The 17,236-nt window shown below is 41.3% G+C and overlaps 1 protein-coding gene across 2 annotated transcripts in view; it reads left to right on the forward strand.

Annotated features, from left to right (window-relative positions):
* LOC148367348 (fibronectin-like) overlaps window positions 1–16,627 on the forward strand; it is a 62,927-nt gene extending 46,300 nt beyond the window's left edge. For both annotated transcript variants that reach the window (XM_088334218.1, XM_088334219.1), the window contains 15 exons: window positions 242–358; window positions 1,648–1,917; window positions 4,414–4,601; window positions 6,023–6,110; window positions 6,217–6,396; window positions 6,470–6,559; window positions 8,113–8,301; window positions 9,500–9,589; window positions 9,663–10,084; window positions 10,169–10,307; window positions 11,480–11,641; window positions 11,724–11,849; window positions 13,598–13,704; window positions 13,772–13,867; window positions 16,016–16,627. In XM_088334218.1, the coding sequence (XP_088190344.1) occupies window positions 242–358; window positions 1,648–1,917; window positions 4,414–4,601; window positions 6,023–6,110; window positions 6,217–6,396; window positions 6,470–6,559; window positions 8,113–8,301; window positions 9,500–9,589; window positions 9,663–10,084; window positions 10,169–10,307; window positions 11,480–11,641; window positions 11,724–11,849; window positions 13,598–13,704; window positions 13,772–13,867; window positions 16,016–16,093 (2,342 nt within the window). In that variant the 3' untranslated portion in view covers window positions 16,094–16,627. The remainder of the gene's footprint in view (window positions 1–241; window positions 359–1,647; window positions 1,918–4,413; window positions 4,602–6,022; window positions 6,111–6,216; window positions 6,397–6,469; window positions 6,560–8,112; window positions 8,302–9,499; window positions 9,590–9,662; window positions 10,085–10,168; window positions 10,308–11,479; window positions 11,642–11,723; window positions 11,850–13,597; window positions 13,705–13,771; window positions 13,868–16,015) is intronic.
* Window positions 16,628–17,236: the final 609 nt, after the last annotated feature.

Genomic DNA, 17,236 nt, shown 5'->3' on the forward strand with positions numbered 1-17,236 from the left:
CCTTATTTTTCCCCCTCTTTCTCTTATTTCATTCTCTATTTCTCTTTCTCTAATTTACTAGTCCGACCACAGAGAGAATATTTTTTCTACCGTGCGGCCTCCAAGCTAAAATGACACCCCCTGAACTAAGGCCAACTTCGTTTCAGGTTCAATACATAGATGAGGCCTGTTTGTGTTCTAGGTTCCCTATTTTTTTATGTACGTACTGTACTACGTCTCCAAATAATGTTGTGTTTTACAGCTCAAACTGAGATGACCCTCACCGGCCTCATGCCAACTGTTGAATATGTTGTGAGCGTCTCAGCCTTGGGCATGGATGGCCAGCCCTCCTCTGCAGTTGTGGAAAATGCAATCACAGGTCTGCTTAATTTTTTATCCACGAAAACTAAAAACGTTGACGCTTACAACGAAACAAGAAGAAACAAGATTGTTTTTACTGTTTTCTCCTCACCTGTGTTGGGCACGTTACTTAAAAAGTTACATTTAGTCGTTACTTCATTTCAAATGTTATTGCCCAGATTACTGACACCCAAAAGTAGCTATCTAATTATCTGGTTGCAATATACTGTATGTATGTACTCACATCAAAGCTGACCTTCTAAAATAGATTAAAAATAACCACATGAGAAAAAAATAGAAGTAAAGGTGTACACCAGGCTGTGGAATTGGTGTTGAAGCCTTCATATTTCTTGGCTTGTGCAATCTTGAGAGCATGCAAGCTCACACTGAAGTGAGACACTCAATATCCTTCTTGTCTCTGGGCTTTAAACCACTCAAAAGTCTCCTTCTCCATTTTTGGTCACTGTCCATTATGTTTTCTTTTTTTCCTCCAGGCATGGTGTGTTGCAAAAATATTTTTACAACTAGACTAAAATCCAGCATTCTTACCGTAAATTTAGGGTCACGTTTGACCCATTGATATCGTTGTTCCTGTATAAGCCAAGCACCCTCCCTACTCACATCCTACTATTGGCTACTGGTGACACACTACTAAATACGTATGTGCAAATAGACTGACCCCCTGATTTAAACACGGCTTGGATGCTAGTATATACGGTAGGAAGAATATCAGTAGGGAGACATTATGTTGTACTCTTTGCTTGAGACAGCGCCCCCGTAACTGTATTTAGTAGGTAGATCTAAACATTCAAGCCTTGATCATTTCATGAAATGAAATGATCTGCATTTATATAGCGCTTTTCAAGTCAATGACTTCCCAAAGCGCTTTACAGTGTGCTTCACATTTCCCAATAGCGGCCTTGTATTGCAGCCATGTAAGACGCTAACCTGCTTATTGGGGGTATTAAGGGTTCAGTGTCTTACCCAAGGACACTTTGACAAGTAACACGGACAAGCCGGGATTCGAACTGGGATCCCTTGATCCCAAGACGAGTGCTCTGGCTCCTGAGCTACTGCCGCCCCAATCAAATCAAATTCCAGGAGTTATTGTGATTCACAATCTGCTTTTTAAACAGTAGCCAAGTATCTCACCATGTTGTAAGGACAGTTTAATTACAAAGTTTGATAAGTAACACGTTGCAGTACTTGTTACCCAGAAAGTAATTGCGTTACAAAAGAGCTAAGGTTATGCCCAACACTGCTCCTCATTCAACGACCTCGCTGACATTCTCCCTTCCTCTTCTGCAGCAATGGACCGTCCAAAGGACCTCACCTTCTCTGACATTGATGCTAACTCCATGCGCATCGCTTGGGACAGTCCGGAGGGTGCGGTCACGTCCTACCGCGTCCTGTACTCCAGCCCCGAAGACGGCGAGAGAGAGTTGCGTCCGGCACCCAGAGGCGACCAGGACAGAGTCGCCCTCGAAGGCCTTCGGCCAGGCACGGAGTACACGGTCAAAGTCATTGCCCTCAACGGCCGCACTCCCAGCACACCTTTGGTGGGGACCCAGGCCACAGGTAGGCAATATTTGAGAGGCAGGAGGGGATTATGGGCTTCAGGTGTGGTGGTTCTCCAGCGCCCCCTGGTGAAAAATATAAATAAAAAATAATTTTGTGTGTATTAGTACTGTAATTGTCCCCCCCTGCATTCAATATGCCATCTAAGACGGTGACGGCCCTGACTTGGCCCTCTCGTGGTAGCGACAGGAAATTCTTGCAACTTGGATTCTCTCTTGTTGACTCATTTACTTTTATTAAATCAAATGGAATATATCTGTCAAGCACTTTTCAGCCAATGATTGTGCTGTAAAAAAAACATCCAGTCTGCAATAAAAGATAAATAGAAATCCCACCCTTTTTCACCATCCAACAAGAAGGAACACTAAGTACACAGACATACGTGATGGATAAAATAAAATAAAAACAAAATAAATAATAAAACAAATGAAACTACAAAATGAATACACTTATGACAAGGCACAGAGTAGCCATGTGAGTAAAAGGATCTGAGGGAGGCTTATCCACACTGAGGAATAGCATCCGATGGCCTCTGGATTTTTAGCCATTGAACCACACCCTGCCAAATGTGCCTCCGAATGAGGAAATGTTAATAAAAAAATAAAATGAACAACTGAAGAACAAAAACCTAAAAAATGTGAAATAAAAGTAAAATATTTTTACAGTAAAAGGTTAGAGGTGAAACAAATCCAATTAAAATAAAAACCTTCAATTAAAAGCCATTTTAAAAACCATAGTGTCTGAATGCTGTTTCGCTTTAGATTTTGGTCCTCGCCCTAGGAACAGTCAGCAAACTTCCCCCAGAGAACCTCGGAGACCATGAGGGTTGATATAATAAAAGCAAATCAGACGGATAAGATGGCCTTAGACCGTTAACAAATGTAGCAACTAGTTAAGGTAACTTAAAATCAATCTTCAAACACACAGAGTCAATACAGCGGTTTTAAAACTGGTGTAATGTGACCCCGTAAGCACACGTGCCGCTAAATTTTGTAGTAACTGCACCGGAGAGAAGGGCATGACAATAATCTAATCGAGAAGATATCAAAGCATGCATCAGCACCTCTGTGTTTGCCTGAGAGAGAGATGGGTGGACTCTGGCTATATTCTTGAGATGATAAGACCTAATTTTAGTTATATTTTTGATATGGAGAATATAATTTAGCTCAGGGTCAAAAATAGCGCCCAAGGTTTTAACACAATCTGAAGGTCTAAAAAGTGTTCCTCTTTTCAGGACTGACCATCCTGGTTGAGCTGTAGAAAGTTCTCTGCCATAACTTAATACTTAATAATACAAGCATACCTGTCAACCTGTATGTTTTTGCCGTACAAAGTACGTTTATTATGCATTTTAGGACGTGTAAGACGTACAAGAAAATCTGTACGGAAAAACGCAAATTTGTCAATTATGGGTACCATCCCGTATACACCGACTATCATGAAACCGCAAATCAATCAAGTCAAACGAGTTCACCGCGGTAGCCTCTATCTCGGTATCGTTTTTTTCGTTTCAAACCAAGTAAGCGGATTTGATACTACTGTGCGCATGCGTCTGCCGCCAGGGGATTTCCCATCATGCATCATTCCGATCAGGGGTTGATTGAGTAAATGTGAAATACATGTGGTCTTAAAAAACATCGTATTTCATGTGGTAGTTGTGTAGTGAAAGGAAGTCCGTCTCTTTTTAGAGAACCGGCTTTTTCTGCTTAACTCATTAAAGAGAGACGGCTCTCAAACGGCTCACTTGCTTTGATGCATTATATTATGAATTATTATGTTGTATAAAGAAGTTAAGAAAAAAAACGAAGTATAAAAGGAAAAAATGAAAAACGACAATCCTGTGGTTATCCCTTTAATCAGTATATTACCAACAATAATTTAATGCAGAAAATGAATTAATAATTTGAATAACAAATTGTATTATTCTACTTTACTTTATTTGCATGTATTTTTTTCCTTCTACGGTGAACGTCCAAGCTACTTCATTTTTGAACCTTTTTTATAATAAACTTCATTCATGTCGAGCAACTCGGTATCTCACAACAAAATGTTAATTAACGATATATATGATATAACGAAAACACATGTACAATATAACATGTTAAACTACACATACAAAGACGTTTAAAAAATATGGTGTAAGATTATTTTGTATTTTGTAAGGGAAAATACGACAGTTTGTAAGGGCATGGAGCCCTGGAGCTTGACAGGTATGTGTTACAAGGGTCGGCAAACTTTGAGTTGCGGGCTTCTTTGGTTTGAAAATATATGGAGTTACAGTGGGTGGAGTGGTGTATGGCTTCAGTGACATCCAGTGGACATATTAAAAACGACATTGTTTGACGAGAAGCGGCTGATTGTGTTCTTACGATTCAGCATCGACTCGCGGGCCGGATTAAATCCGTTAGCGGGCCTGGTACAGCCCGCAGGCTGTACTTTGTTGACCGATACCTTATCAGGACAGACTTTCCTCACTTTTTTTCTTCTCTTACTCAGTCATCCCTTCTCCCACCAACTTGGTGATCTCGGAAGTACAGCCGACCTCCTTCGTAGTGTCGTGGCAGGCACCCAACGCGCGGCTGACCGGTTACCGTGTGGTGGTCAACCCAGAGAACATCAACAGCCCGGCCAAGGAACGCAACTTATCTCCTGATACAACTCGAGTGGTCATACCTGGGCTCATGGTAAAGAAATTATCCACTACAAGAGTTTTTTTTTCAACATATATTAACATATTTGATTATGCAATTCTAAACATTTGGTCTATTCATTTTAAAGGTGTATTGGTACAGTTACCCCTCTAGTCAAGTCAACATACGGTATTAACCAGATTTTTATCTAGAATTTTTCATATTTCAAACAACTTTTCTCCAAAATAGATCAAATCAAACCAATTAATCAGTTCCCGGCTTCCCAAAAGTATCAAAGTTAATCCTACAGATCTACAAAACACATCCTCCTAAACACTAAAAACACATTCAAACAGTAATTGAACATAAATATACACTCGATCAGTGTTGACAGTTTAATTTGTGGAAAAGGGGAATTACACCAAAGGCGCTCCGCACAGAGAGGAAGGGAAATATTATCACAACTCAAGCTCAGACCAGACAACTCACAGCTGGAGGAATAATTGCATTATTTCGAGGGCACAGACGACAAGGACTTAGGAACAGATTGTAGTGCAACGATCTGACAAATACGATTGTCAGTGTACTCCGTTTACCGTATTTTCATGACCAGATTCAGATCATCGTGCAGTGAGCCCACTCTCTCATGCAGAGGAGTGCACGAAGACTAGTTTGGTGGCCTTAGGGATGTGGGCCTGCCCCTGAGACTGTGAGGTCACAGGTTCCAGCCTTGGCCAAGTCAAGACATAACAATTTGGGTGAAATCCGATGTTTATGTGAGTTTGTTCACATTTCCAACTAAATACGACTTCTATGGGTCTCCTGTGACTTTTAGACGTCTCTTGTCTGCCTCCTTGGACTGTGCCCTGGAAAATGATCTTGACCAGTCCTAATGATCTTGTGACTTGACTATACCACTGACGTATTTGTCTGCACACAGTTGAAAACACTTCTTTGTAGGGACCAATGTGCCATGTGTTGCGCACTGTTTTTTTGTCACATGAGCTACAGAATGAAGCTGATGCCTAGAAGTTTCCTGTAGCATCTCTTCTCCATGGCCTGGATTTTCCTTTCAAGCTTTGCTTTGAGAGTCCATGTCTCACAATTTTAGAAGAAGATGTAATTAACCAGTGCTTGTCTGATCTTTGCTTTCAAAGCAATGTTCTTGTATCTCCAGATAGGTTTAAGTCTGGCAAGTTTGGCTGTGGTTTGCGCTATCCTGGCCATGATTTCTGGCTCTGACCCCTCTTCTGATGTGACACATTCGAGATATTTCAATTTGGCGACAGGTTCAAGCTCTTGTTGGTTGATGGTGATATTTGTGGTGATACCTTTAGGGTTGTTGGTCATTACTTTCGTTTGTGATGATTTCCATCACTTACTGGGTTGATGCTTTGTCCAGGCAATTGACCAGATCTCTGAGTTCCTGTTCGTCTCCCAGTAAATACAGTACATACTTTTGTTGTGTACCACAGGAGGCAACCAGATACCAGATCCATATCTACGCTCTGAAGAACTCTGTCACCAGCAGACCACTGGAAGGAGAGGCAACCACGCTGGAAGGTAACCACACACTGCATTATCTTCTGATTTACACCAAAATGATTTTATTTTATTTTATCATAAAAAAGGCTTGTAATTAATGCTTAAGTAATTCCTTGCCAATCAGACGTAAGTCCACCCCGGCGTGTGCGTCTCATGGAAGCGAAGGACGACTCGTTCACCCTCAACTGGCGCGCTAAAGTGGAAACTATCACTGGTTTCCTCATTGAAGCCACACCCCAGGGTAGCTCACGTCCAACTGTCACCAAGACTGTCCCGGCAGACGTATACACCTACACCGTCACAGGTAAAGTGGAAATATGAATTCATGAAGAAATCATTAGTATTCTCATCTCACTGTTTATATGTGGTCTTTGAAGGTTTAAAGCCCGGCACCACGTATTCCGTTAATCTCTACACCCTCAACGGCAATACAAGGAGTACCCCAGTTACGCTTACTGCTCAAACAGGTATTATGTGTGTTTTTTATACACCTACTAACCACTATTTAGGTGAGTAATGTCCCGTTAATGCAATTTATATGTGACGTCAGGCGCCTCCCTGAATGTTAAGAGTAGGCCATATTGGATGGGTCTACCAGATGCAGTTTGATGTTGTCACAGGACTATACTAATTTTGCTGGATGTTTAAATGAGAGGAATATCTGAGGCATTTTTGTGACTTTACCATTAATTTCTATGTACAGTATTACCTCGGTTATCGTGGTTAATCAGGGGCAGGACACCTTGCGAAACAGAAAAATCAGCGAAGTAGCCATGCCCCTTCATAAAAGCCACGGAGGGTCAACCTTATTTCGAGATGACAACCTTACTGACTAAGAGTAAACGACTTTCACAAAATAACAACTCTAGATCTACAGATAATAACACAGAAAACAGAGTTTCTGAATGAATGGTCTTTCTTGTCATTCTACAAAAGTCCAATGAAATTGCAAGGCTCCTCCTTTTAGTGTAAGAAAGCGATGTATGGTACTTATGCACCTAGGCATTTTCACACAAATGTGAAGATTGTGCTTTAAATCTCAGATTGCTGATAGGAGCAAATCAACACATTGATTGTGTTTTTATTGAGGAGTGAGAAATCGAAAAGGGCAGAAAAGCTGCAAAGAGTTGATTCAGTTGATTATGTTTCCTACACAGTAATCCTTCGTTTTTCGCAGGGGTTGCGTTCCAAAAAGATTCTGCGAAATTCAAAAACCACAAAGTAGAAACCTTTATTTATTAATTTATACTTTGAAACTAAAGAACAAACCTAATGTGCAGGCTCAATTTTTTTTTAACAAATGAAATACTCTTATTTAACAAATAACTTGTGTTCTGTCAAATTACAATTTAATAATAATCTTGTCGCTGTATTGTAAAGCTGTACTATAGACATGATCCACTTTACTTCACATCATACTTTGCTGCCATCAGTAAACTGTATGTACTTTCTGATTGGTAACCTGGAAATTGAAAGAGACACTTTGGACCCTAAAAGAAAAAAATGAATGTTTGAGCTGCAAAAAAAAATAAAAGCCTGATATAAGCCGTAAATGTTAAGAATACAATTTGATTTTTCATTTTACAGAAACCATCTATTTTTCCATTATCATTATTTTTGAAAGAGACAAGGTAGCCACTAGTGAGCGCCCGTATGTCGCTCCAGAGCAGGTTTAACGGAGGGTGAAGTCCCCCTTTATTGTTGATAGAAAGAATCTTCCTTTGCCTTTGGGCGCTTTTGCCGTTCCAGGGCGTTTTGTTGACATGATGGCTTTCAGAGAAACTTAATATCAAAAAAATTGGCGCATACATAATGTGGGTTGGTCAAGCAGTTTTATACTACTCAGACCGCAAAGCAATGCACGCACAGGCAGAAAGAAGCTGAAAAGGGGCGGGGCCACTGTTTAGCCAATCAAAGTGCCGAACGCAATGTATGACAAAAACTTTAAAAGTAGCAAAACTGTAAAAAGTAAATCGCAATAGAGCCATGGATTTCTGGAATGTGAAATTTCCCTCTTCAGCTAAACCGGTGGTCCAAGCCCCCACCAACTTCCAGGTGACTTCTTTGACCCCCACATCCATCTCATTCACCTGGCAACCACCAGCTACATCCATCACGGGCTACCTTGTCACCTACGTCGAACCCAGGGGAACGCCAAAGGAGCTGAAGCCACGCCCGCATGCCGGGCAGAACTATGCCACCATATCTGGTATTTAGTCATTAGAGTAAAGTAATTGTTTTATGCTGTGCTAATTGAATGCCATGTACACTTTTTTGATACTTCAGCAGTGTTGGGCACATTACTGAAAAATTTATACTTGGTTACAGTTTAGTTACTAGTAACTATTATTTAAAAAATAATTGCGTTACCCCTTAGATTACTGAAACCCTAAAGTAGCGCATTAATCTTAAAATAACGATATACAGACGCTGCCCGACCTACAAACGAGTTAGGTTCCGGACGATTGTTCGTAAGTTGCTTCAGTGCCATATTTTGTATGTTTAAGGTTTGGATAAGTATGTTTAAGGCTAGTATAAGTAACCTGTATTTTTTTGTACAAAAAAATGATAAAATAATATGCTCTATAAAGATAAATAAAGTGAGATTTAACTTACTTTTGGGAGATGCGCTTCAAGAGGTCCTCCTCTGTGGTAAAAAGTGGACGAAAAAAAGTTCCGACCATTTTCTCAAACGCATCAAGCTTTCTTAATCCACTAATTTTCAAAATAAAACGGCTCGCTTGTTCTTTACACGTTACACCAACCATATTGAATGGATGCGCGAGATATTGAAAACAATGAAAACGTCAAAGTTCTTAGTGCTAGCCATGCAGTACACGTTGTTATGATTACACATGAACCAGGAAGTAGAAGCCAGATGTCTTCTTCGGGGTGGATGCTGGGTGACCTCACAGCGCCACCACACGCCTGTAGCGGCGGAAAGAAGCACTACAGTAATTTCCTGTACTCTGAAAAAAGGTGCACACAATACATAATCTAACTTACAGCAATGTCCAGATATTTTTCGACATCTCGGAAAAAATGTTCGTATCTACCGTTTTGAGTAAGTCGAATGTTCGTAAGTAGGGGAGCATTACCGTTGTACTCACATTGAAGCCGACCCGCTAAAACTGATTAAAAATAGTCAGAAAATATAAGAAATAGAAGAAAACATGTACATTAACCTGTGGAAGCGGTGAAGCCTTCATATTTCTTCATATTTTGAGAGGTCGCAAAATAACATTTGAGACACTTCATATCCATTTTGTCTTTTGTCTTTAAACAACGTGTGACTGTTAGAGAAAAGTAATTCAGTTCAAGCAATGTGTTCCTTTGTAACGGCGTACTCCCAACACTACACTTCATACCCCATGTACATTAACACTGAATACTTCTTCCCTGATAAGGCCTGAAACCAGCCACAGAGTACATCATCAAGATTGTCGCCGTTCAGAATGCACAGAGAAGCACTCCCCTTGTGGGCAAAATCAGAACTCGTGAGTCTTATAACATTTATTATTCATATTAAAATGCTATGACAAAGATCACAACGGTGTCTTCCGCTTCCAGAACCCGACTCCCTGCTACCCCTTCCGCTACCGAACCTCCCGGGAGGTGTCACAGACAGACTGGACGTGCCAGAAACAACCTTGGACAACCGAGTTCAGCTGGTGGGCAACAACGGCCAAGACGGACTAGGCGGCCAGAGCCAGCACGTAGAATATACCGAGTACAACAACAACAATCAGGGCGGCACGCAGACGCCGCAAGTGCAGGAGCCCCTGGTTTTCGTGCCGCTGCCGGACACCGACGGCAGACGGAAGCCTTACGTTAAGCTCAACGTGCCCTTTGGCGCCATCTTTGCCAACGAGACAGGCCTCCCCCTGGAGGCTCAGACCAGGACGACCATTTCTTGGACGCCGTACAGTCAGAGCAATGCCTACCTGGTCTCTTGCAATCCCGTCACGCAATTGGATGAGAAAATGTTTCAGGTAAGAGCGAGACAAAATCAGTGCAACCGACTCGGACATCAATATGTTCAATGAGATTGTTAATGTAATTTTGCATGGTTTTAGGTGAGGCTGCCGGGATCAACCACCACTGCCACGATGATAGGCCTCACGCCTGGTTCTGACTACAACGTGATGGTGGAGGCTCTGAAGGGGGCGCTCAAACACAAGGTCCTGGAGCAGCTCGTCACTGCTGGCAACACAAGTGAGTCCTAATCGAAAGTACAGCGGTACCTCTTTATAGGGGCTTGATTCGTTGCAGGATTTTGCTTGTAGCTTGGATTACCATTATCTGCACCACTTATCCTCAGTAGGGTCGCGAGGGTGCTGGACCCCATCCCAGCTATCTTCTGGTAGTGGGCATGGGACACCCTCCACTGGTTGCCATCTAGATGCAGGGCACACAAAGCTCACTCATTCGTTCACACCGAGGAACTTTTTGGACTGGCCAATTAACCTGACATGCGTGTTTTTGGAATGCGGGAGGAAACCGGAAGCACGGGGAGAACATGAAAATTCCGCACAGGAAGGCTAGTTGCTGGATTTGAACTCATGACCACTGAACTGTGCAGCAAACAAGTTGACCACTCAGCTGCTGTCCTCAAATTAGTTGTCCATCCATCCATTATCTGCACTGCTTATCCTCAGTAGGGTTGCGAAGTTGCTGAAGCCAATCCCAGCTATCTTCGGGCAGTGGGCAGGGGACACCCTGAACTGTTTGCCAGTCAGTCGCTGGGCACAAAGACACAGACAACTCACTCTCTCGTTCACACCTAGGGACAATTAAAACCGGCCAATTAACCTGACATGCATGTTTTTGGGGAATGTGGAAGGAAACCTGAGTCCGCGGAGAAAACCCCAAAAGCATGAGGAGAACATGCAAACTCCGCACAGGAAGACTGGTTGCTGGATTTGAACCCATGACCACACAACTGTGAAGTGGACACGCTAAACCACTCAGCGGCCGTCCTCAAATTATATGTGTGGCGAGAAAATTTTCTCGATATGAAATATTTAAAAACCTCGACTAAGCATCCAAGTAAATGATTTAATAGCTATACTGTACAACACATCTTTCTGACCACTAAAAACTGTGGTGGGTTGTCAGGGCCTTTAAGGCCTCCTTTGCTGGCGTAGAATTATTTAAATCATTTGATGTGTATTATATTTTGTCCATGAATACTAATTCTTCGTACAGTAGTCCATACAACTCTTTACCTCCTATTGATGGCTAAAGATGTCAAACATCCATTCTAGCTGGGCTTGGAATAAATAATTCATGATCTCAGATTTTGTAAATCTTCCAAGCTCCTTTGATTAACCTCCTCACAGCCCTTTTGCTTTTGATGGTGACTTTCTCGTCTCATTTGTTGTCAGTCCAAGAGGGCGTTCCTCCCTCGGACGACGCCTGCTACGATACCGTCAGCGCCACCTACCACGATGTGGGCGCTCAGTGGGAACGCATGTCCGAGACCGGTTTCAAACTGTGGTGCACCTGTCTGGGCCTGGGAAGAGGACACTTCAGATGCGACTCCTCCAGTACGTAACACACCTCCTACCCTTAAAAACGAGAATAACAAGAAGAGATGCAACTATGTGAACCAATAACGTTGTCCGTTAGAGTGGTGCCATGACAACGGGCAAAACTACCGCATCGGGGATAAGTGGGATCGCCAGGCGGAGAACAATCACCTGATGAGCTGCACTTGCCTGGGCAACGGCAAAGGAGAGTTCAAGTGTGAACCACGTAAGGCTTTCCATACCTTCTGTAGCACCTATGCTTTCAGGTAGAAGGAGAAATGGACAATAGACAACACGTAACCAAAATTACAATAAATGAAAAGTCTATTTGGTTTTGTTGAATGCGAAATCATCAATTTGGTTAATATTGATTTACTAACCTTGATTTGATTATATTTTAGGTTAATGACCGGTCAGCTACTCTAATTTCAACTGATAACCTTTTATCAGTCGCAAAAATTTGCATTTATGAGCAATGTATAGTCAACCTAAATCTGTTTTGTGCAATATTTAGATTCACACAATAGTACAGTTATATTTTTAATGACAATTCAAATAAATGACAAGAATGTTCATCAAATAAGCAAAGAAAACACATTTACGCTGAATTCCAATTCAGGCGAGCCCAAATTTAGAACTTTTTTATTAAAGGGGACTGTGTTTAATATGTAGTGCCTCCTAGTGGTACAAAAAAACCTTTCATTCGATAAGAAACAAACAAACGTTGATTTGAATACCAGGTTAAAATATATGTACTATCATAATGTGAATTTTTATAAAAACATCATAGGTCGAGAAAATTTGTATTTCTTTCAGATAGTAGAATCCCTTACCTGAGATCGCAGCCTTGTTTGTCAGGCAACTTGCTGCTACGCTGTGCTCTGTGGCACTGGTTTACATTCTTATAGGACAAGTTCAAGATCGAAGGATTAATCCAATTCTTACCGAGACTTTGATGTAAAGCTCCATGATGAAGATCTTTCTTGGATTCTTGTTTTCGGGTATTTCGCCACTCGGATCACTGAGAATTTCGTTCATCCAAGGAACCGAGGAATTTTCCTGGGAAGGAAAATGACATAGCCACAACTCATCTGTGACGGACCAGAAACAGAGACAGGACCCAGCGTTCTTTTACTCAGTTTTATTGATAAAGAGGGAGAGTAGGGCTTGCTTCCAAAATCCGATGGTCGACGGACAAGGGTAGCAGTTGGCTGGAAACGCGAAAGTGGCACTTCCGTGTCGAGCAAGGAAAATCGTAGACTTGCAGGGATACTAGTCGCTAGCCGGGACGGGAGAGCAACGGCGGTATCGAGTTCAGAAACGAGGTCGGCAACAGGTGTCAGGCAGGAAGCGGGGCAAAACAGGTCGGATGTCGGAACAGGGCACAATCGGGTCCAGAAACAGGTCGGCAACGGGTATCAGGCAGGAGAAAACAGGGCAGGAAAAATGTCTGAATCTATGAGCTTGCCTAGCTGGGAGCATCGGTTCGCAACAATCTGACGGCGTCTTCTTGAAAGTCGGGGGTTTAAAAGGAGTCTCTTAGCCAATCAGCTCTCAGGGCTGTTGGCGCCAATTGGGCAGTCACAGGTGCCTTGAATCGGCAATCATGACATCATCTAGTTCAGGTTTTCCTTAAGTCCTGTTAACAATTGCTATTGATAATCTCAAGTCTACGCTATCGTGCCTGATCTGAAAAGATTGTTGCTATGATGTCTTTGACATATTTTCTTCCAAAACTTTGATAAAACGGGGAATAACAGATCGTTTTTTGCTAATTGAAATAATTCATTCCATTTGAGGCTCCAGTTATACGATTTAACTACAATGTGTTTCTTACCGAATTTTAATATTTTGTTTAAATGTGGAGTTATCCATTGAATCATTCAATTATATTTCACTTTTAACGGGGATTTTAGTTTGTTTGTGTGCGGCGCCACCCCTGAACAGCTTGTGAACAGCAAGGTCTCTTTTTAGACGAATCTGTTTGCTACGACGATGGCAAAACCTTCCAAGTCGGCAACCAGTGGCAGAAAGAGTACCTGGGCGCCATCTGCACCTGCACGTGCTACGGCGGGCAGCAGGTACCAAACAGCCGCCTTTTGATTGGGCTCAGGCACATGTACGACGGCCCGTTTTTGTTTCGAACAGGGCTGGCGATGTGAGAATTGCCGCAGACCGGCCACCGATACCGACGCCGGCATGCTGCACACAGTTCGATACGGCGCGGACACGATACGCAAACAGGTGAGCATAACCCGCCCGCATTGTCATGTTTGTTTGTTTAGACCTTCATCACAAGAAGTCTCAAAGGGCTGTACGGACTACAAAACACCGTCCTCTGATCTTCAACCTACATGAGGGCGGGAAAAAACTCAAAACCTCAACATGAGTAAATTAAGAGACCTTGATAAGGGACTCGTGTTGTGAAAGGATAGTGGGATTGTGGACGCGTTCTTAAGGATAGGCTGGACTGGGCACCCGTATGATGCGGCAGGGGTAAACCAGTGAAAGCTGTCGGGCCCTGCTGTTTAACAGAAGAGTGTGTTGTGTCACCCTTCCTTCTACAATTTACCACTGGGAAATCCCTTCATTTTTTTGCATGGCACATAATAAATGCTCATAATTGGTACATAATTCTAGTACTAATACACATTTCATAGGTGTAGCATGCTCGGTCCTCTTGGGTGCGACCCTTGGGGGGCGATGATGCTCATAGGACAATACCATAGAAACTAATGCCAGCTGCCGTTAATCACAAGGGAAGAAGAAATGCAATTGAAGAGAGAACCCATCAAAGAGCAGTGTCGGCAACAATTTCAAGCATCTACAAGTATTTCACCCCATATTAAAGAGCTTTTATATCCTTGAAAATAAAGTGTTAAAATTTAAGCCTTTCAAGTACCCGTTCAAACTCTGCAGGTTAAAGTTGAAAAATTAAGGTTAAATGATGTACAAGTGGCACAAAAGTGGGGGACAGGAAGGTGGGTAATGTTAAAGGAAATTCGCTTTCCTCTCCTGGCCTTCGCTTCTTCGTTCATTGAATTTTGGGTGATAAGAATGTCGGTGTAATCAGAGGCTCCTAGAGAAGTTTTCAATCGGCAGATTCTGGACACCATTGTGATATCGACAAAGGCTAAACTCTGGCAAAAGTGTGCAAGTGATATTTAAAGCAATAATTTATACTTTTCTGAGGCCTTGCAAAAGCACTGTTGAAGTTCTGATTTGTTTTTTTATCATATAATTAATTTTCTGCTATCAGTCATTTGGACAGCTTGCCCCTGTGGTCTTGTGAACCTTGGACTTATCGAGATGAGGCGCTTTTGCGGTTAGCACAACAAAATGAATATTATGGATAAAATCAAAGGCTTCTTTCCATAGTACAGTCTTCAGTAACATGAATATATTTCTATTATAAACAATCTTTCTTCATTCCACTGGGAAAATGGAGCCAATTTCGGTTATCTGTAACCAAAACAAAAAGTTAACTCTTTTAGACCAACAATTGTGTATTTATGCTACAGACGAGAATGGAAATAAGAGCAGTAGTATTTAGGCAGGAGAGACATTCGCTGAGCCAATTTTAGAAATGTTGGATGAAATCGTATAATATCTGGTAAAGTTTTGGGGGCAATATCGGACCAATCGAATTGGATCGGGAAACCCATATCTATAATTCAAATTGACAATAGTCAAAGTCTAGTACTAGAGGCACAATCCTATTGTAAATATTGATGCTTGAATACTTAAAAGTAAACATTTTATATATATATATATATATATATATATATATATATACAAACTAATTAGTGTTACAACTGTTTCAGAACAAAAGTCAAGAGTCAAACAAAAGAAACAGCAGCAATGTAACGAATATATATATAAAAAAAGTAAACATGACAATAGAATACCTTAAACTGCACAATATTCTGAAAAAGTGCAAATACTGTAAACAATACATTTTAAAAAGTGTTAACAATATAAAAAATAAAATACTTCAAAGTCAACCACTGTTTATAGTTCGATGCGCTTTATTTAAAAAAAAATTCATAAGGGGGAATATTTGAAAGTCCAGCTTATAATCAGGTGCGCCTTATAGTCCAAAAAATACGGTACCTTTTTTGCACAGTAGTTGGAAAGTAAAATAAGTAGTGCAGCTAAAGCGGAACCAGAATTGGATCGAATTTGAAAGTTACAATATACTGTACTTTTACGACCCAGTAACAACGTTATTAGGGAGATGGTTAAAATGATAAGACAATAATAACCTTGAGACAATAGGATCTATTGTATCGATCTGCCCACCCTCGACTTTAAATGAGAATTATATGAGCAAACCAGTCGAGTGCACTCTCGTTTTTATTCCTCATCACAATCATTTTCTTGTCTTTTCAGAACATTCACTGCCCTATTGAGTGTCTCCGCCCGGACCTACTTGCGCACGCGCTGACGGTCCCGGATCCTCGGGAGTGAGCGGACCCCAGTCAGACCATCTGCTTGGCTCCCTCTCCAATTTATTACTGCACTGTATGAAAACAAGAGCTTTCATGTTGTCTGCCGTGGAAAACAAGGGATTCAACCCAAAGCTCATCCAAAGATGTTTAACTGCACTTCTTCCTGATCAGTTTGATCCCTTCACATTTGACTGTTGGTTCTGTTTAGGGAATGTAGGCACCACAGCAGGCACTAAATTCTTCAAAACAAAATCATTTCTGATTAACAATGTTTTGCTTCAAAACCTTCAGTTTCTGCTGGTAACAGAAGGGGGTCACACTCTTACTAATTTGTCCCTTTTTAATTTCTGTGTGTGAATGAGAAGTGTGATTGTATCAGTTCTATTTTTGTATCTTAATATCCACGCCAAAGATGTTTGTACTTGATGGGAAGTCTCAATGTAGTAAAGTCTGAAAGTAACACAATCACAGCAACGTACTAAAATTCTCACTGCACTGGTGTTGGAATCTTATTTTGTGCTTTTCACAATTAAATGGAGGTTGTTTCTTCTCATGTCCGACTGGTTGCATTTTTTTTTAAATTGACATGAATAAAGGTGCTGTACGCAATTTGAAACTTTGCTACCCTCCACTGCCATTTCCCGGCTTAAAGTCTTGATCGAGTACGTGCCTTTTCAAGACACGTTCAAATAAACTTTTTTTTTCGTGGTTTGAGGTTTGGGTTGGCTTTTGGACTGTATTTGAAAGTCATTTTCTTACTTTCACGAGCAGTAAACGGCAGGGACGAGCATGAAATCAGTCTTCACCCCCCTTTTCCTTTTTCCTAATGTGTTTCAGTCCCAAATACCTCCAATAAAATTAAGATTAAAGCAGATAGTTGTGTTAACAATTCATAAGAATTTTTCCAACACACCTAAGAGAAAATATTCTAGTTTCAACATTTTAGGGACACCTCAAACGACACACAACACTTTAAAATTCATTTTAAATAAAAGCAGATTTGTGGAAAAAAATGTGCCAGTAGAAATCAGTCTAAAACCAACAAGTCACACACAATATTTACAAGTTTACTTAATACTCTTACATTCTTTACATACTTTTTGTTTCCAATCCCCTAAATCATCCAACAAATATTTTATAGGCAGTTTTGATTAGAAGTACC

This window comes from Urocampus carinirostris, chromosome 4 (assembly GCF_059441175.1).
Source record: "Urocampus carinirostris isolate Australia breed hairy pipefish chromosome 4, RoL_Ucar_1.0, whole genome shotgun sequence".
NCBI lineage: Eukaryota > Metazoa > Chordata > Actinopteri > Syngnathiformes > Syngnathidae > Urocampus > Urocampus carinirostris.